At 45.1% G+C, this 20,675-nt stretch overlaps 1 protein-coding gene across 1 annotated transcript in view; it reads left to right on the forward strand.

Moving 5' to 3' along the window:
- LOC115459183 (protein regulator of cytokinesis 1-like) overlaps positions 1-20,675 on the forward strand; it is a 47,294-nt gene that overhangs the window by 7,949 nt on the left and 18,670 nt on the right. The window contains exons 2-3 of the mRNA XM_030189046.1: positions 6,999-7,131; positions 11,478-11,600. Coding sequence (XP_030044906.1) covers positions 6,999-7,131; positions 11,478-11,600 — 256 coding nt within the window. The remainder of the gene's footprint in view (positions 1-6,998; positions 7,132-11,477; positions 11,601-20,675) is intronic.

The raw sequence follows: 20,675 nt of genomic DNA on the forward strand, positions 1-20,675 counted from the left end.
AATTTGGTGCCCCGTTAGAGACGCTTTTATGGGGTCCCGATGCGGCACTGCCCTCAAACGGGTGGTGGTAGAGGAGACCTTGCAAGTCTTCCTGCACCTCGGAGCGGTGATTCTGGTGCCTCTCGCCGAACGCAGCTGCGGTCGCTACTCCATTTATTTTGTGGTGCCTCGAAAAGGCGGGTCTTTCAGACTGATCCTCGACTTACGAAGAGTCAACGAGGCCCTAAGAGTGCGGCACTTTCGCATGGAAACCCTGTGCTCTGTCATTGCAGCGGTACAGCCAGGAGAGTTTCTCACTAGAGAGTTGCACGGGGACAGAAATCCAACCAGTCCCCACCCGTTCCCACTAGAATCTAACCCATCCCCGCCTGTCCCCACGGGGAATCTTACCTGTCCCCACAAGAATTTAACCTGTCCTCACCCACAAGAATTTAATGGTACATTAAAAAAAAAATTCCTGTCAGCTCTCTGTCTCTGGATTTGAGCCGCAGTACTGCAGGCAAGGAAGGAAGAGGAGTGGAGAAGTGGCCTAGTGGTTAGGGTGGTGGACTCTGGTCCTGGGGAACTGAGTTTGATTCCCACTTCAGGCACAGGCAGCTCCTTGTGACTCTGGGCAAGTCACTTAACCCTCCATTGCCCCAGGTACAAATAAGTACCTGTATATGTAAGCCGCATTGATCCTGCCATGAGTGGGAAAGCGCGGGGTACAAATGTAACAAAAAAAAAAAGTTTGAACACTCAGTTGCGCACATATAAGACTTCTCTGATTCACTGGCACTGTGTGCTAAGAGATCACCACATGCACACGCCAGTAGGTCAGGTGACATCTGATGCTCATGCTTATGTCAGAGCTGAGGTCTGCGCATCAGCCCGGAAGCAGAGAGGATTAATAGTAATAGTAAATGATAGCAGATAAAAACTGGATCGGTCCATCCAGTCTGCCCAATAGTCACAATCATTATCAATTCATGATTCAATCAACATTGAATGTATATTATATACTTGATTATGGTCTTTCTGTGGCCTTTCTGGGACATAGACCATAGAAGTCCGCCTGGCCCTATCCTTATGTTCCAACTGGTGGAGTTGCCCTCAAAGCCCACTTCAGCCTATTCATCTTCTCATTTGCGAGACACAGACCGTAAAAGTCTGTCCAGAACTTTCCTCATGTTCCAGCCACTAAAGTTGCTGTCTAAACCCTTTCCAGCCCATCCAAAACCAGATTGCCATATATGAGAGACAGACCGTACAGGTCTCCCGGTATCAGCCCTAGTTCATCACAGCCAGAGTCACCATGAAAGTGTCACACGACACATCCATGCACATGCAGCCATTTAAGTTTAGGTTTTTTATAACTTCCATTTTCTAAATAGAGATCCTCTGTGTTCATCCCATTCCTTTTTGAATTTCGTCACCATTTGTATCTCTACCACCTCCTTAATGGAGGCTTTCCACATCTGTGCTGTTAAAGCAAAGAGGAGGAGGAGACAGCACTCAAAGAACTTGGTACTCGGTAGGTGAGAGGCTGGCGCAAGTGCAGCATACACTTCCACAGGAACCCCATAGGAACTGCTTCCGTCCCCGCCGGAATCCCGCAAACCCCGTTCCCGTGCAAGTCTCTATTTCTCATGTCTCTAGACCTAAAAGAAGCGTATTTGCACATTCCTATCTGGCCTCCGCATCAGCGGTTTCTCCGGTTTGCGGTGTTGGGCCAGCATTTCCAGTTTCGGGCCTTGCTGTTTGGCCTAGCCACAGCTCCCCGTACCTTTTCCAAGGTAATGGTGGTGGTAGCTGCCTTTCTCAGGTGAGAGGGTATCAGTTCACCCTTATCTCGACGCCTGGCTCATCAGAGCGGATTCGGCAGACGAAAAGCCGTCTTGCCACAGTGGTTGCGGTCCTTCAGACTCTGGGCTGGGTGGTCAATATACCCAAAAGTCACCTGACTCCCTTTCAGTCTCTCGAGTATTTGGGGGTCTAGTTCGACACGGCCTCGGGGTTTGTCTTTCTCCCCGACCTCAGGAGATGTAAGCTTCAGAATCAGGTCCATCTGCTCCTGCGGATACCTCGCCCTCGAGCTTGGGACTTTGTTCAGCTTCTCGGGTCGATGACGGCCACCATGGAGGTGGTTTCCTGGGCGAGAGCTCATATGAGGCCACTGCAGATTGCTCTGCTCCAACAATGGTCTCCGGTCTCCCAGGAATATCAACACAGACTAACTTGGCTCCCTGTGGCCCTGCACAGTATGGATTGGTGGCTCTCTGACAGGATGCTGCAACAGGCAATGCCGCTCGCGCTTCCTTCTTGGTGCCTGGTGATAACGTATGCCAGCCTTTCAGGCTGGGGAGCGCATTGCCAGGGAAGCTATGCTTAGGGTCAGTGGACACCCATGGAAGCGGGGTGGTCCATCAATCGCTTGGAACTGAGAGCGATATTCCAGGCTCTTCTGGCCTTCCACAAGATTCTAAAGGGGCTTGCTGTCCGAGTTCTGTCAGACAAAACGACAGCGGTGGCCTATATCAATCGTCAGGGCGGCACTCAGTGCAGGGCCCTGGTCGCGGAGGCCGCTCAGATTTTCATCTGGGCCGAGCTCCACTTGCATCTGCTGTCCGCAGCTCACATAGCAAGTCAGAGCAACGTACAAGCCAATTTTCTCAGCAGACATCAAATCGACCCAGCGGAATGGGAACTGGCAGAAGAAGTTTTTCTTCAGATTTTTTGCCAAATGGGGGACTCCAGAATTGGATCTAATGGCATCAAGTGCAAACGCCAAAGTACCTTGCTTTTTCAGCAGAAGGAGAGCTCCTCGCTCGGCGGGGTTGGATGCACTGGCTCAACCCTGGCCCTCGGGCCTCCTGTGTGTGTTCCCTCCATGGCCCTTGATAGGGCGAGTCCTCCTGTGGATCCAACTGCACCGGGGATTGGTGATTCTCTTCGCTCCGGATTGGCCAAGGCGTCCGTGGTATGCGGATCTTCGTCGGATGATGGTGGAGGCTCCATTTCCTTTGCCTCTAGTGCCGAATCTGTTGGTTCAAGGTCCGGTGACTATGGAGGATCCCTGCCGATTTGGTCTTATGGCCTGGCTATTGAGAGGGCGCAATTGAGAGATAAGGGCTACTCTAACAAGGTCATCTCTACTCTTTTGCAGGCCCGCAAGCAGTCTACCGCCGCAGCTTATGGTCGGATCTGGCGCAAATTTGAGGCGTGGTGTGTTTCAAAGGCGATCACACCCATGTGGGCTACAGTCTTGCCGGTACTGGACTTTTTGCAGGATGGCTTACAGAAAGGCCTGGCTTACAATTTCCTGTGGGTTCAAGTGGCAGCATTGGCATGCTTTCGAGGGAAAGTCTCGGGTTTATCCCTTGCTGCTCATCCGAACATTGTCGAATTTCTCCGAGGGGCGCTTCGGCTCCGTCCTCCCGTGCGGTTGCCTTGTCCGACCTGGAACCTTGGGCTGGTGTTGAAGGCTCTCCAGCGTTCGCCTTTCAAGCCGCTTAAGCGAGCTTTGGAGAAGGATGTGACTCTCAAGACAGTCTTTTTGGTGGCCATGACATCGGCTAGACGCATATCTGAGCTTCGGGCGCTTTCCTGTCGGGATCCTTTTCTACAATTCTCAGAGTCCGGAGTAATGGTGCGGACAGTGCCTTTCTTCCTGTCTAAAGTGGTTTCAGCGTTTCACCTGAACCAGCCCATTTTTCTACCTTCCTTTTCTAGGGAAGACTTTCCGGATTCCTTTGGGCAATTGCATCTTTTGGATGTCCGCAGTGCTCTGTTGCAGTATCTACAGATGTCAAATGACTTCAGGACTTCTGATCACCTTCTTGTATTGTTGACAGGTCCTCGACGCGGGTGTCCAGTGTCTAAGGCCACTATAGCCCGTTGGCTCAGGGAAGTCATTTTTTCTGCGCATTTGCTTTCAGGACGGTCTCCGCCTGAAGCGTTTAAGGCGCATTCCACGAGAGCAATTTCCTCGGGGTATGTGTTCCTACCTGAGCAAAGGCAGTGCAAGCTTCAGAACCAGGTCCATCTGCTCGTGAGGATGCCTCGCCCGCGAGATTGGGACATTGTCCAGCTGTTGGGGTCAATGACGGCCACCTTAGAAGTGGTGCCATGGGCGAGAGCGCACCCGAGACCTCTGCAGTGTTCCCTGCGTCAACGATGGTCTCCAGTATCTCAGGATTATCAATGCAGACTCACGTGGCTCCCTGCGGCCCAGCTCAGTATGGAGTGGTGTCTCTCAGACAACATGCTGTGGTGAGGAATGCCGCTGGCACTCCCCGATTGGTGCCTGGTGGTAACAGATGCCAGCCTGAAGGGCTGGGGTGCACATTGCCGGGGAAGGCATGACCAGGGTCTCTGGACACCCGAGGAGTCAGCGTGGTCCATCAATCGCTTGGAGTTGAACGTGATATTCCAGGCGCTTCTGGCCTTTCAGTTGTCCCTGGAAGGATTGGCTGTCAGAGTTCTGTCGGACAACACGACAGCAGTGACCTACATAAATCGACAAGGCGGCACTCAGTGTCAAGCACTGGCCTTAGAGGCCGCTCAGATATGCCACTGGGCCGAGCTACATCTGCAGTTTCTGTCAGCAGCTCACATTGCAGGTCAGAGCAACGTGCAAGCCGATTATCTAAGCAGGAATCAAATCGACCCAGCGGAGTGGGAACTTGCAGACGAAGCATTCCTGCAGATCTGTGCCAAATGGGGGACACCCGTAGCGGATCTTATGGCCTCAAGCGCAAATGCCAAAGTCCCGTGCTTTTACAGCAGATGGAGGGATCCTCGCTCGGCGGGGTTGGATGCCTTGGCTCAACCCTGGCCTCAGGGCCTCCTGTATGTGTTCCCTCCGTGGCCTTTGATAGGGCGAGTACTCCTGCGGATTCGGCTACATCAAGGAGAGGTGGTTCTCTTCGCCCCGGATTGGCCCAGGAGGCCATGGTATGTGGACCTCCGGCAGATGCTGTTGGAGGCTCCCCTGCCGTTACCTCTGGTACCGAATCTGTTGTCACAGGGACCGGTAACCATGGAGGACGCCTGCCGCTTTGCTCTTACGGCATGGCTATTGAGAGGGTGCAGTTGAGAGACAAGGGTTATTCCAGTAAAGTCATTTCCACTCTCCTACAGGCAGGCAAGCGTTCCACTTCTGTGGCTTATGCCAGGATTTGGCGCCAATTTGAGGCTTGGTGTGCTTCTAAAGCGATTACACCCATGTGGGCTTCTGTTGACTTTTTGCAGGATGGTTTACAAAAACGCCTTGCCTATAATTCCCTGCGTGTTCAAGTGGCAGCCTTAGCATGTTTTTGAGGGAAGGTCGCTGGCCTCTCTCTGGCTGCTTGTCCGGTTGTGGCACGGTTTCTCAGAGGGGTGCTTCGGCTCCGTCCTCCCATGCGAGCTCCGTGCCTGGCCTGGTACCTGGGGATATTTTTAACGACCCTTCAGTGTTCGCCCTTCGAGCCGCTTAGGTGCGCTTCGGAGAAGGATGTGACCCTAAAGACGGTCTTTTTGGTGTCCATTGCATCAGCGAGCCGGGTATCTGAGCTCCAGGCGCTGTCCTGTCGAGACCCATTTCTGCAATTCTCAGAGTCCAGAGTTATGGTACGTACTGTGCCGTCCTTCATGCCTAAGGTGGTTTCAGCGTTTCACTTAAATCAGCCTATTTTCCTGCCCTCCTTTTCTAAAGAGGAGTTTCCAGAATCCTTTGGGCAATTGCACTTCCTAAATGTGCAAAGGGCTCTGTTGCAGTATCTGCGCATGTCAAATGCCTTTCGGACCTCTGATCATCTTTTGGTTCTGTTATCAGGTCCACACAGAGGGTCTCCAGCGTCTAAAGCCACTATAGCCCGTTGTCTCAAGGAAGCTATTTTTTCAGCATATCTGCTGTGTGGTCGGCCTCCGCCTGAAGCCTTTAAGGCACATTCCACAAGAGCGATTTCCTCTTCAAGAGATATGTAGTGCAGCTACTTGGGCTTCTCTTTTGCCTGACATTACAGGCTGGATGTGGCTGCCAGGAGAGACCTGCATTTTTGAGCACAAGTGCTGGCGCGTGGTGTGGCTTGTTCCCAACCTATCTAGGGGTTGCTTTGTTACATCCCACTCGTAATGGATTCATCTGCTTGATGACAGGGAAGGGAAAATTAGGTTCTTACCTTGGTAATTTTCTTTCCTTTAGTCATAGCAGATGAATCCATGAGCCCTCCCTCAGTGGTTCATCATGTGATTGATGTTGTTTTATGTTCAGTTCTTCCTGTAGATATGTTCCCTCATTGGGAGAAGTTGGAAAACAGTCTTTAGGATTTCTGTTCTGTTACAGGAGGTTGAGTTCGTCCCTCCTTTGCATTGTTGCTCCTGTTCTGGGGCGTTCATCCGCTGTGAGGAAAGTTCATGTTATTAATGTGGCGGTGTCACACTGCTTTGGAAGCTTCAAATACTGAAGAGGCAGATGGAGCTAGCTGGCCATGAGGCACTATGGTTTTTCAGTGCTCTCTAGCTCCCCCTGCTGGTTGATGGACACAACCTACTCGTAATGGATTCATCTGCTATGACCAAAGGAAAGAAAATTACCAAGGTAAGAACCTAATTTTCCCTTCAACTCCACTCATTATTTTATAGACCTCTATCATATCTCCCCTCAGCCGCCTGTTCTCCAAACTGAAGAGCCCTAGCCGCTTTAGCCTTTCCTCATAGAGAAGTCGTGAGGACTATTATGTGCTCTGGCAGAATCATCTTTGTGGACCTGCAGTTCTTCTCTCTATATGCTCTACCTTCGCTTTCACCCAATGCAGTCTATTAAGATGTTTCATTGTGATTAGGTCAACATTGTATGTATCATGCTGTACCTTAATATGCACTGTTTGAAAATATTTTGTTTTGATATTGTCTATAGCCTGTTAAGTTGCATTTAAGAAGTTTATTACAAAATTAACAGCTCTGGAGAAAAATACAAATGATTAAGCTAGTCTTGTATAGTGTATAGTAACTTTTCATGTTCTTGCTTTCTCAAGTGAGGTGCTGGCTGCGGAATCCGTAGCATGCTTAAATAAAGCGCTTTCCCGTTTGCGTGATATCTGGGAAGAAATAGGAATACTGGAGCACCAGCGCATGGAAAGAACAGAGGTTGTGAAGAAACATATTAAAGTAAGTATAGCCTATATGTTTGGGCTTTTTTTTTTTTTAAGATTGAATTATTTGGAGACTTTTCAACAGCACTGAAACTAAAATGGGAAGGAACTTGATGGCTTAGGGGAATAGTCATAGAACTACCTAGGCTTTCATTTGTAGTTCACTACTTAGGTTGGCTCAAGGTAGTTGGAAGCCTTGGTCCAATTTCATGGGTCATAGCAGAAGTAGTCACATCACAGCCAACTTAAGAAAACCAGAAAAATCTGAATTCTGTTGTACAACTAGTTAAAGATTGTGATGAGGACACAAGGAGTGAGATAGCTTTAAGTCTGAATTTCCCATTGAGTTGTGTAGTGTAGACATATATTTAAAAGTGTCTCTTCCTGTTTCTGACAGCCAGTGCAACCATAATCTCTGGGATTGCTTTCCATAGGAAATTGATCATAATATTCTGGACTCAACTTATCTGAATATAAAAAGTATATTTCCTTGTCTGGCTGCACCATTCTGAACAAGTGGGTGTTATCTCATCCTAGCAGTAGGTGGGAGGTAGAGGAAAAACTGATCTTCCAGTGATCGTGCTGGTGCTTAGTGGAAAATTTCAGTAGGCTCTACCTCTAGCAGATAAGAATAGCCATACTGGGTCAGACCAGCCCAGTATCCTGTTTCCAACAGTGGCTAAGCCAGATCAGAAGTACTTGGTAGAAACCCAAATAGTGGCAGCATTCAATGCTACCAATCCCAGAGCAAGCAGTAGCTTCCCCATGTCTGTCTCGCACGAGAACACACAACTCGCACCACGAGAGACCAAATAGACCCGGATACTTTCTGGCAACAGATATACAACAACGATTGGACAGCACAAATGGAGTCCATAAATTACATAGTAACATAGTTGATGACGGCAGAAAAAGACCTGCACGGTCCATCTAGTCTGCCCAACAAGATAAACTCATATGTGCTACTTTTTGTGTATACCTTACCTTGATTTGTATCTGCCATTTTCAGGGCACAGACTGTAGAAGTGTTGCCCAGCACTAGCCCCGCCTCCCAATCTCGGCTAAGCTTCTAAGGATCCATTCCTTCTGAACAGGATTCCTTTATGTTTATCCCACGCATGTTTGAATTCCGTTACCGTTTGCATCTCCACCACCTCCCGCGGGGGGGCATTCCAAGTATCCACCACTCTCTCTCTCTCTGTGAAAAATTACCTCTCAGAATGGGACAAAAGATGCACACACATACTAGATGAAATAGCACCCTTACAAACAAGAACTTCACGTAGACACAACTCGATACCATGGTTCAATGAAGAATTTAAAATATTAGAAACACAATCTAGGAAACTGGAACGCGCATGGAAAAAAATAAGATGAACACACACTCAACGCATGGAAACAACCACAAAGGAAATACAAATACGCAATAAGACAGACCAAAAGGTCGTACTTCAAAACTAAAATTGGGCCGAACTACAAAAACACGAAGAAACTTTCCTTATCAGCAGCAGATGAATCCATTACCTGATGGGTTGTATCCGCCTACCAGCAGGTGGAGATGGAGAACGCTGAAAAACCACAGTGACCCTGGCTGCCCCAACTGCCTTCATTATTTCTCTATCTCCCAGCAGGTGTGGACGTAGCTTGATCAGCTCCTGGATTTCTGCCTGGGGTGGCTCCTGTGCTATGCCAGTTGAGCAGGGGTGTTGTGGCTGGTGGTGCCCACTAAAGGCATATAGGTCAGGGATTGGTGATCCTTATCTCTCCGGGCTAGCCAAGGCGTCCGTGGTATGCGGATCTCCGCCGGATGCTGGTGGAGGCACCAGTTCCTTTTCCCCTTGTGCCGAACCTGTTGGTTCAGGGCCCGGTGTCTGAAGGATCCCTGCCGATTTTGTCTTACGGCCTGGCTATTGAGAGGGCGCAATTGAGAGACTAGGGCTACTCTAACAATGTCATCTCCACTGTCTTGCAGGCCCACAAGCGGTCCACCTCCGCAGCTTATGCTCGGATCTGGCGCAAGTTTGAGGCGTGGTGTGTTTCAAAGGCGATCACTCCCATGCGGGCTACTGTCTCGCCGGTGCTGGACTTTTTGCAGGATGGCTTACAATTCCCTGCGGGTTCAAGTGGCAGCATTTGCATGCTATCGAGGGAAAGTCTCTGGCTTGTCTCTTGCTGCTCATCCGGACATTGCCCGATTTCTCAGAGGGGTGCTTAGGCTCCGTTCTCCCGTTCGGTCGACTTGTCCGGCCTGGAACCTGGGGCTGGTGTTGAAGGCTCTCCAGTGTTCTCTTTTCGAGCCGCTTAAGCGAGCTTCGGAGAAGGATGTGACTCTCAAGACAGTCTTTTTGGTGGCCATGGCATCGGTTAGACACGTGTCTGAGCTTCAGGCCCTGTCCTGTCGGGACCCTTTTCTGCAATTCTCGAAGTCCGGAATAATGGTACGTATGGTGCCTTCCTGAACCAGCCCATTTTTCTGCCTTCCTTTTCTAGGGAACATTTCCCGTACTCCTCTGGGCAGTTACATCTTTTGGGTGTTCGCAGGTCGCTGTTGCAGTATCTACAGATGTCAAATGACTTCAGGACTTCTGATTAGCGTTTTGTATTGTTGACAGGTCCTCGATGTGGGTGCCCGGCGTCTAAGGCCACTATAGCCCGTTGGCTCAAGGAAATCATTTTTTCTGCGTATCTGCTTTCAGGCCAGTCTCCACCTGAAGCGTTTAAGGCGCATTCCATGAGAGTGATGTCCTCCTCGTGGGCTGAAACGAGTGCACTCTCTCTTCAAGAGATCTGTAGTGCGGCTACTTGGGTTTCTCTACTCTCTTTTGTCTGGCATTACAGGCTGGATGCTGCAGCGAAGCAGGATGCTATTTTTGGAGCACAAGTGCTTGCTCGCGGTGTGGCTGGTTCCCACCCTAAGTAGGGATTGCTTTTCTACATCCCATCAGTTAATGGATTCATCTGGTGCTGATGACAAGGAAGGGAAAATTAGGTACTTACCTTGGTAATTTTCTTTCCTTTAGTCACAGCAGATGAATCCATGATCCCTCCCTGCCTGACTTTGTTTTTTTGTTCAGATATTTTATGCAGATATTGTATCTCATCGGGAGAAGTTGAAAACCAGTTCTCAGAATTTCTACATGCTGTTCTATTACAGGAGGTTGAGATTGTCCCTCCTTGGATGCTCCTGTTCTGGGGCGGTTGTTCGCTGTGAGGAATGTTCATGTTATTCTACTTTGAGGATTCACTCTGCTTTGGAAATTTCAAATACTGAAGGCAGATGGAGCTAGCCGTTCAAGGGACACTATGGTTTTTCAGTGTTCTCTATCTCCACCTGCTGGATACAACCCATCAGTTAATGGATTCATCTGCTGTGACTAAAGGAAAGAAAATTACCAAGATAAGAACCTAATTTTCCCATCTGCATGAAACATTTATTTTGACTTAAAAACCACTTGCCCCTGAAACATGTTCAAAACAGAATAATCCATTTGTGTATCTAAAATGTAAACTTCTTCAAAACAGATGATGTGATTCCATGTATCCCAATGAAAGAGTTTAATTTTACTTCCATTTAATTTCAATATATCCCATCAACAGGCTTCCCAAGGCGGCAGATTGCAACAGCAGTTAAGATGAACCCAACAGAAAACGGGATACCTTCACTGAAATTTGGCCATCTGTATTGTATAGAACTGTGTAGAAAAATGAGCACAAAATACAGTTTATAAGTGCTGTTTCTGTCAGCTACAATCGCTTTTTAAGCTGTTTTAGTGATATTCAGCTTTTATTTCATGATATCTATATCTAGTTATGGGAAGCTTTCAAATAAATTAAAGCTGTGAAATAAGTTAAAAAGAAAATCTTTTGTCTGCCTCCTTTTAAGGCACTACCTATCCAACTGGATCAGCTTTAGATTTTTTTTATAGATGGGCCACGCATGGGCAGTTGTTTATTTCTAATAATCTTTTGCAATTTTCAATAGCGTTTGCTATTGTTTTGGTATAGTAAAATGGCAGTGAGCTCCGCCTACTGGCTTCAGCCCATATAATGGACTAGATAGGCTCACCCCATCTCCTGTTTTTCATCTAACCTCCTTGCCCCCTTTTATTCTAGTGATGTCACTGGAATCAGTCAGTTCTCTACTACCATCTGCTGGTAGCCAGAGAACAATCCAAACAGTTCAGAATGATACAGCAGGACTACAGGAAAAGAAACATTTTAATAGGTGCAACTATAAAATTCACCTTCTCATTAGAGTATTAGTCTGTTTGAATTTAATCAAAGACAATACTATAGAGACTGGACAGTTATCCTACTAATATGCATGGGTTTATTTTTCTGCTTCCCCCTCACCCCCCTCAGAGTCTCTTGGACATGATGATAGCGGAGGAGGAGAGTCTCAAAGAACGCCTGTTAAAGAATATTGCTCTTTGCCGCAAGGAGCTTAAAACACTCTGCCAAGAACTTAACTTGCCTTCGTTTGAAGTAAGTTTGATTTATGTAAACTGGATCCTCTGTGGAGGTGCCAACTCAGAAGGGTACCTGAAAAATTCCTAAAAATCAATAAAAGGGCTCTAGTGGGTGGGGGAAGGAACTCACCTCAAGGCCTTATGGTTTATTTCATTTTATATATCAACTTTCTTGTAAAACATAAGGTGGGTTATAAAGGCTAATTATAATCGGAGAGAAAAGGAAAAGAATGTCATTTCATATGTAAGTTAAGGGATAAGCAGCTAGAACCTATGCTGTGGACTATCCCTTCCCAAAGTTAGATCACACACGCACACTCCTGAAAAGGTAGGTTTTTAATGCTGCCTTGAATTTTGGAAAGAGTGGTTTTGTGCATAACATTAAAGGCATTGAATTCCATAAAAAGTAGGGCTGCATTTTGATTAAAAACTTTAATCATAAGATTAAAGGTGGGGGTGTAGCCAGCAGTTCATTGGGAGGAGACACAGGTCCATTCTCTCACCTCGCCTTCCTGCATGGTATATCCTCCTGCTTGTTGCACCCTGAATAAGTTTTTTATAGATAGTGTTACACCTACCTCTCCTACCCCGACCCATCAAATCCCTTAGAGAGGCAGTAAGGCAAGAAGGCATGGAAGCCTATGAAAAGTTACCAAAGCCAAAGTGATGCAACCAGATATGGAGGGGCAATTAGACAGGACAACTGGAGCAAAGATCTTGAGGGAGAGTACCAATCCAGACAAGGTAAGATGCAGGGAGAGTGCTGATCACCTATCAAGTTACTGGGGACCATTTTTCCTCATCTTACTGCCTCCTACCCTGCAGAGCAGCTGTAATCGTCTCATAGTTCTGCAACTCAGCACAAACAATATATCGGCCCTCCAGAGAGGGACCTGCTAAATCTTTTCACGCACTGGCAATTGTCATTTTAGCTGCTAAGAAAAGAGTTGATGCTCAGTCATGGACCCTGATAATCCGGACTGCTGGCATCACTCAAATCAAGATAGTTATGAGTGATGCACAGTTTAAGTGAGGAAAAAGCCTCAATTACCAAGGAGAACTCCTGTGTTGGACAGCCAACTTAAGGGAGCCACCTCGAAATCATCACGGGCTAAAAAACCTCTTAAATTATCATTTCACACTTGAGCCTGATGCTTAAATCTTAGAGGCACTAAGTTGCATTAATCTTGCACTTATCTTAGGACAGCTGTCAAGTCGTATCCACCTTCCACGGCCCGACTTCGGCCCGAGTTTCGGTGACTGCCTCAGGGTCCATGGTTAACCGACTAGCTGTATTCCTAAAAAACATAATCAAATGATGATCGTACCACTCATTTCTCTCGCGGCGACCTCCATTTGTAACTTTATATATTCCTTACATTAAATGCTGCAGTTCTTATTTTCTGTGAGTGCTACCAACATGGCTTCCCTTTATAAAGCCTGACATCAGACGCTAATAAAGTAGTCCACCAATAGACAGCCGGTTCCATACCCCACGTGTATAGTGACGAGGCTAGACCCAATGTTAGCCGTTCTTCAGGAGTATAGATCTGATCTGTCAAAAACGTTAGAAAAACTGATTCCATTCTATCCTTGTATTGATCCCATACAGGTGTAAGGTATTCAATCGATGAATCCACCGTTGTTCTTGCTGTAGTAGGCAGAGTTTCTTATCACCTCCCCCGACATTCCAGCTTAGTTGTTTCCAGACGTGGAAATCGGGGCACAGTTTTTTCCTCGGAACGTGGAGGGTTCACTTCAAGGTCCCTCCCTGCTGCAAATGGACGATGGTACGTCTCTATTGGCCTCATGGAATGTGCTACAGAATTTATCACGCAGACTAATCAAAGCCAAATTACACTGCGCGACTATGATTGAATATTGTAAAACAGAAATGATCCCTAGAGGATTACGAATTGCCAAGGAACCCAAACTCTTTCTTGATGACAAAGAGTTTTTGGAAAAATGGGCAGGCATATTGAACAAATGCGCCCTTGATTTGATAGTATTGATTATAGACAAAACCAAAGATATTGCAGATCAGATTAAAAAAGATATTGAAACAGAGCAATTACTTAAACAGAGTCTGTGGATATTTTTTCTAAACAATTTGAAGATTTAAGACTGAGAATGGATCAATTTAGATTTGAGATTCAACGTAATAAAGTGAAAAAATTCCGTCGAGATGAGAGAGATTATACCAACAAGACTGTTTATCCGTGGCTCAATAGAGAAGATGCGCAACAGAGACCAGCGTTTGAGGATAGGAGTGATTCGGGAGATACGGACTCAGGAAGTTCTGAAGGAGAACGCCATTTTTTAGATCAAGGAAGAGGCAAAAGGGGTCGGCGAAGAGGCATAGGCTGTGCCCCCAGGCGGGGGACCAGACAAGACTGCGGATACATGCAGGAGAGATCGGACTGGCCAGTTACACGGTCACAACAATGAAGGAATCGGTGGTGATTAATTTATCGGGTTATACATTATCAGTAGATGAACATAATGTATTAGCTAAAGGACTCACTTTTGTACCTACAGTTTTCCATGACACATTTCAGAGTAGCGTTGATTTAGAGAGATTTCTCCGCACCGTAAGGATTAAAACATTCTTCTCGGAACAGGAGGAGGAGAGATCAGAAATAACTAGGGTCAAATTAAAATCCAAATGGGTGCCCCCCACTCCACCAGAACCAGCAGTGACCATTTTTAGACAATTAGTTGTTAAAGAACTTGAAAAATTGGAAGGGCACAGGTATAGAGGACATAGTAATTGTTCCAGACAGGAATTATTAGCGATAGAATCGCTAAGGGAGAACAGAGAAATAGTAATTAGGAAGGCTGATAAGGGAGGTTTGATAGTAATACAGGATAGGGTTGAGTATGTAAAGGACGCACTTAGACAATTATTAAATCCATGTGATTATGAGGCGTTATGGCAAGATCCCACTCAGATGCTACAAGAAAAGATATTTGCAGTCACAGGGATTGGATTTGCAAGAAGTTTCATTACACAAAAAGAGTTTGCATTTCTGAACACAAAAGCTCTGTGCATTCCAAGATTTTACACTCTACCTAAGATCCATAAAAGACTAATGGATCCCCTTGGACGCCGATTGTGTACAACAGACGAGATCGTACATTAAGGATACGACAGATTTTCTAGTTCAACTACAAAAAGTTGGAAATGTAGAAGATAATTGGCTGTTGGTTACAAAGGATGTCACCAGCTTATATACAATCATTCTGCTGCATGTCTCATATTCCGCCAGAACCGATATACTCATATCACCCCTCTACTCAGGTCACTTCACTGGCTTCCGATCAGATACCGCGTTCAATTCAAGCTTCTCCTTCTTACCTACAAATGCACTCGGTCTGCTGCCCCTCACTATCTTTCTACCCTCATCTCCCCTTACGTTCCCGCCCGTAACATCCGTTCACAGGATAAATCCCTCCTCTCAGTACCCTTATCCACCACCGCCAACTCCAGGCTCCGCTCATTCTGCCTCGTCTCACCCTATGCTTGGAACAACCTTCCTGAGCCCTTACGCCAAGCCCCCTCCCTCCCCGTCTTCAAGTCTTTGCTTAAAGCCCACCTCTTCAATGCTGCGTTCAGCACCTAACCCTTACCGTTCAGTGAATCCAGACTACCCCAATTTGACTGCCCCTATCGGACCGACCGTTCACTTGTCTATTAGATTGTAAGCTCTTTGAGCAGGGACTGTCTCTCTTTGTTAAATTGTACAGCGCTGCGTAACCCTAGTAGCGCTCTAGAAATGTTAAGTAGTAGTAGTAGGATGAAGCGATTAACGTTGTGAAGGACACTCTGGAGCAATGGAATGATTGTAAAATACCCACCTCCTTCATTGTAGAATTAGCGGCGTTAGCCCTACATAATAACTTTTTCCAGTTTGAAGGAAGACTCTTTAAACAAATCAAACCATTGCCCCCTCAGTAGCGAATTTATTTGTGGCTAGATTTGAAGAGCACATGTGTACACAACTTCCTTATTTCAGAAGGCTAAATTGTGGATTAGATTTATTGACGACGTTTTTTGTCTATGGTCAGGTTCTAAGGATGAATTAAAACATTTTACTGACTATTTGAACAGCTGCCACTCTACTTTGAGGTTCACTGTACAATCGGATTTTGAAGCCATTTCATTTTTGGATGTATTTATTATTAAGAACAGAGAGCTGCATACCACTGTGTTTCGGAAAACAACCGATAGAAATACATTTCTGGAATATGGGAGTTGCCATCCTAAGAGGCTTAAAGACAGCCTGCCCTTTTCCCAATTTATTCGCTATAGGTGGATATGTTCTGAAGATTCTGTGTTTAGAGAGAAAGCTAAAGAATTAGGTACAAGACTTAAAAGTAGAGGATACCCAGAGGAGATTATCCAGAAGGCATACAGACGTGCCAAATACAATAATCGGGATTACCTCTTTATGCAAGGAAGTACAGAGAAGATGACTGACTGTGAACCTATTACATGTGTGTTGCGCTTTAGCAACATGTCCAATAAAGTAGCTAACATCATTAAGAATAATTGGCATGTACTATAGACGTTACTCGGGTTAGACAAAACAGAGTTAAGATTGTCCTTTAGTAGAGGATGAAATCTAAAAGAAATATTATCACCTACGGTTTTGAGACAACCAAGGACAGAATATACTAATATTAATGGACATAAGAGATGTAGCAACTGTGGTATGTGTATAATGATGCTTGAAACAAAAGAATTAATTGATCCACAATCTAAGAGGACTTATTATTTAAATCACAACACATCCTGTAAGTCGGATTGGGTAGTTTATTGCATTATTTGTGGGTGCAATAAACTATATATGGACAGTCTTCGGGATGTCTGACCTATAAGACTAGCTGAACATAAAAGCAATGTCAACACTAAAAAGATGACAGCTCTGTTAGCAGCACATTGCATTAAAGAAGGGCATGCGTTTGATACCTTAAGATGCCTAGTATTAAAACAACTGAGCTGGAATGTCGGGGGAGGTGATAAGAAACTCCGCCTACTACAGCAAGAACAACGGTGGATTCATCGATTGAATACCTTACACCCATATGGGATCAATACAAGGATAGAATGGAATCAGTTTTCTACTCCTGAAGAACGGCTAACATTGGGTCTAGCCTCGTCACTATACACATGGGGTATGGAACCGGCTGTCTATTGGTGGACTACTTTATTAGCGTCTGACATCAGGCTTTATAAAGGGAAGCCATGTTGGTAGCACTCACAGAAAATAAGAACTGCAGCATTTAATGTAAGGAATATATAAAGTTACAAATGGAGGTCGCAGCGAGAGAAATGAGTGGCACGATCATCATTTGATTGTTTTTTAGGAATACAGCTAGTCGGTTAACCACGGACCCTGAGGCAGTCACCGAAACTCGGGCCGAAGTCGGGCCGTGGAAGGTGGATACGACTTGACAGCTGTCCTAAGATAAGTGCAAGATTAATGCAACTTAGTGCCTCTAAGATTTAAGCATCAGGCTCAAATGTGAAATGATAATTTAAGAGGTTTTTAGCCCGTGATGATTTCGAGGTGGCTCCCTTAAGTTGGCTGTCCAACACAGGAGTTCTCCTTGGTAATTGAGGCTTTTTCCTCAAACTGTGCATCACTCTTAACTATCATTATTTGTATGTCAGCTATATACTATCGTTGATAATTTATTGAAGATCATCCAAGCCGTTATTTATTATTATTTAGACCAATCAAATCAAAGCACATATAACAAAGTGGTTGTTTATTAAGCCTAAATATCCTCATGCTGTTCATCAAAAACTATTATTTGAAAGAGCCCTCAGAACATACCACCGCTTTTAAGGCAATATCATTTGTTTTTTGCATGGTGGAATAGCACCTCTTTCATAGGGCTTTTTCTTATATGTGCATATACGTGCTATTGCAACAGTCCAAAAGTGCTAACAAAATACTCATAAACAGTGCTCATACAAAACGTGAACTTATCTTTCAGACGATTCTTTGGCTGGCTCCGTCTTTTATCCTTTGTGGTCTTTTATTTTTTCTTTAATTTCCATTTGCTTTTTATGATGAAGCACCCTTGTTACTTTTAACTCCCGATCTCACACGCATAAATTCATTAGGTTTCCCCTAGTCACGCCCGACACCGCGGGTTTCACTGATTTCTTCAGGGACTTGGGTTAAATGTTATGCCATCTCTTGTTGTCGGCTGAGACTGCAATACCATACTCTTTGCACTTGCTCAGTTCTTCTAAGGCGCTTTTATATCATTGGCTTAAAAACGTCCGGTTGCTCTCGTGACGTCACTGCAATTAAATAAATTACCATTAATCAATTGGGACTACTAGAGTCACATTCTTATTGGCTAAACGTTAACAGGCAACATGTAATCAATCAAAGTTGACATCCAATCTAAAAAAAAAGCTCCCAAAGAGGCTAAATCAAGTCATGGAGTTCCACTCTATATTTTTCATTGAGACCTTGAAGACAAATAGTCTGAAGCTTTAAATATCCACCACTGCTCTCTCCGCGTCAAAACAGCTGCTCGATCTCCTCCCCCTTCCAACTGGGGTACGAGGTCTATATAATGAACCATCGTAAATCTGAGAACGCATGGTGGTGGTGTAAACAATGAGAAACCATAGGAGCTGTAAGTGTTTTTGTCGTAAGACGACTTATGTTCCACCAAACGGGTTCTCATTGTCCTTATCGTGCGACCCACATAATATAAGGTACAAGGGCAGTAAATAATATACACCACATAAGATGATTGACATGTCGTTAAATGCTCCATCACAAACGTTTGTTGTGTACTTGCATGGGTCCATTGTGACAAAATACTAGTTTGAACACAAAATTGACATTTTCCACATGGGCTATGACCCCCTTGATTTCTCTGTCGGCCAATATTACGGAACTTGGTGATGGACCAGCTGATCTTTCAAATTCCTTCCCCGGGTGTACGCTATACAAGGATGTTGTTAAACACAGGATGAAAAGTTGACACTTGCCAATGTTTTTGGATCAAGTGTGCTATTTCTGGGGCCAGCATGGAAAAGCCCAACACACATATACCATCTGTTCCATTTCTTGTTTAGATTTTTCTAGAAGCAACAACAGGCGCTGGGCATACAGAGCTCTCTTATATGCCTTTTTAATGCATTTTTGAGAATATCCTCTAGCTCGTAATTTAATAGTAAGAGCTGTTGCTTGAACGTTAAAGGACTCATCCGTAGAACATATTCTACGCAACCGTAAGAATTGACCCACTGGAAGGGACCATTTCAATTGGCGAGGATGATGACTACTGAACTGCAGTAATGTATTACGGTCAGTAGGTTTATGGTACACTGTTACTTGTGGTTGTCCCTGAACTTTATGTACCCATGTGTCCAAAAATGCAATATTTTCATAACTGTTCTTCATAGAAAATTTCAAATTGCTGTCAATATTATTGAACCACTCCAAAAATTGAATTAGTTGAATCTCAGTGGAATGCCACAAGAAAAATACGTCATCAATAAAGCGATACCAATGTGTAATGTTTTCTGTATACCACATCGATTGAAACAACTGGCTTTCCTCAAAGTCGCTAACAGTAGCCACACTGGGGGCCGCTGCTGTGCCCATCGCCACACCCTTCTGCAGAAATATTTTTTTGTCAAACTCAAATTAATTCTTCTTCAACACCAAACCCGCCAACGCCATCAAAAAATCCGTAGGTATCCTGTCATTCTCAGATCTCTTCCTCAAAGTTCTCTCAACAATATTCAGAGCAGCCTCTTGATGGATGTTCGAATATAACGCTTCGATGTGAAGCTTAACCAATATCACAGTGGAAGACACGTCACCTATATTATCCACACACCTCAAGAAATGGGCTGTGTCTTGTATGTAGGATTTCGCCAACTTCACATATGGTTGTAAAAAATGGTCCAGCATCTTCAGTTGCTGATATTTCTAGTAGCTCCTGTAATTTGGGTCCTGGAGTTTTACTAAGGGCAGTTTGTGGTACCGTTTGTGCCCATCTGCAGTTGAATTCCCCCGTCTTAAGGGGAGGAGATAGGAGTGTGGATTCAGTGGTTTTGTTCCTCTGCTTTGTTACGGTTTTACTGGTTAGTAGAAGGTCTGCACAGGCTACTTGTATAAGAAGTTGTGTTCTCAGTCTCCCTCTGCTGGTAGGAGTGCATAACCCAAGCGTCTTGAACGGTATGGAGGATCTAGAGGAAAGAAAATTAGCAGGTAAGGCCTAATTTCACCTTTGTTCAGGTAGTCGGTGATTTGGTTGGTTACCATGCTTTCCATTAGTTTCACTGCAAGAGGGATGGATGCTACCGGGCGATAGTTATGTCATTTGCTTTTTTTCTTTGTATCTTTTGGTATTGGAGTGAGTAGTATATTTCCTTTGTCCTTAGGGAAGAGACCATGTGGTTTAGGTGTGCTGTGAAATCTGTTATAAAGTGCTGTGGGGCAAATTTTATTAGGTTATTGGGACATATGTCCAGTTTGCATTGAGATTTGGCGAACCTGTTGATAGCTTGAGTGACAGTTTCGTTGGTCAGTAGGTCGATGTTTCTCCAGATTCGGTCCGCTGGGTATTCATTGGGGGTTGGGTCTAGGCAGTCAAAGAATTGTTCGTGGTCGGTGGTATTGAGTGGTAACGTGAGTCGCAGTTTTATAATTTTCTCGTTGAAGTATGTAGCAAGGTAGGATGTGGTAACCGGTGTTGTATCTAGTAGTTTGTTCACGAGTTGGAAGAGTTTATGCTTGTCTTTGTAGTCTGGCCCTATTTTGGTTTTGTAGTATGACCTTTTGGTTTGTCTTTTTGTATATTTGTATTTCCTTTGCATTTGTTTCCATGCATTGAGTGAGTGATCATCTTTTGTTTTTTCCCATGCTTTTTCATGTCTCCTAGCTAGTATTTTTAATTGTTTCAGTTCTTTGAACCATGGTACCGAGATGCGACGTTGTGAGGTTCTTGTTTGTAGTGGTGCGATTTTATCTAATATGCTTTTGTTGTCCCAATTGAGGAGGTAGTGTTTGGATTCTGTTTGTGCTATCCATTCCTCCTTGTAGAT

Source organism: Microcaecilia unicolor, unplaced genomic scaffold (assembly GCF_901765095.1).
Source record: "Microcaecilia unicolor unplaced genomic scaffold, aMicUni1.1, whole genome shotgun sequence".
Taxonomy (NCBI): Eukaryota; Metazoa; Chordata; class Amphibia; order Gymnophiona; family Siphonopidae; genus Microcaecilia; species Microcaecilia unicolor.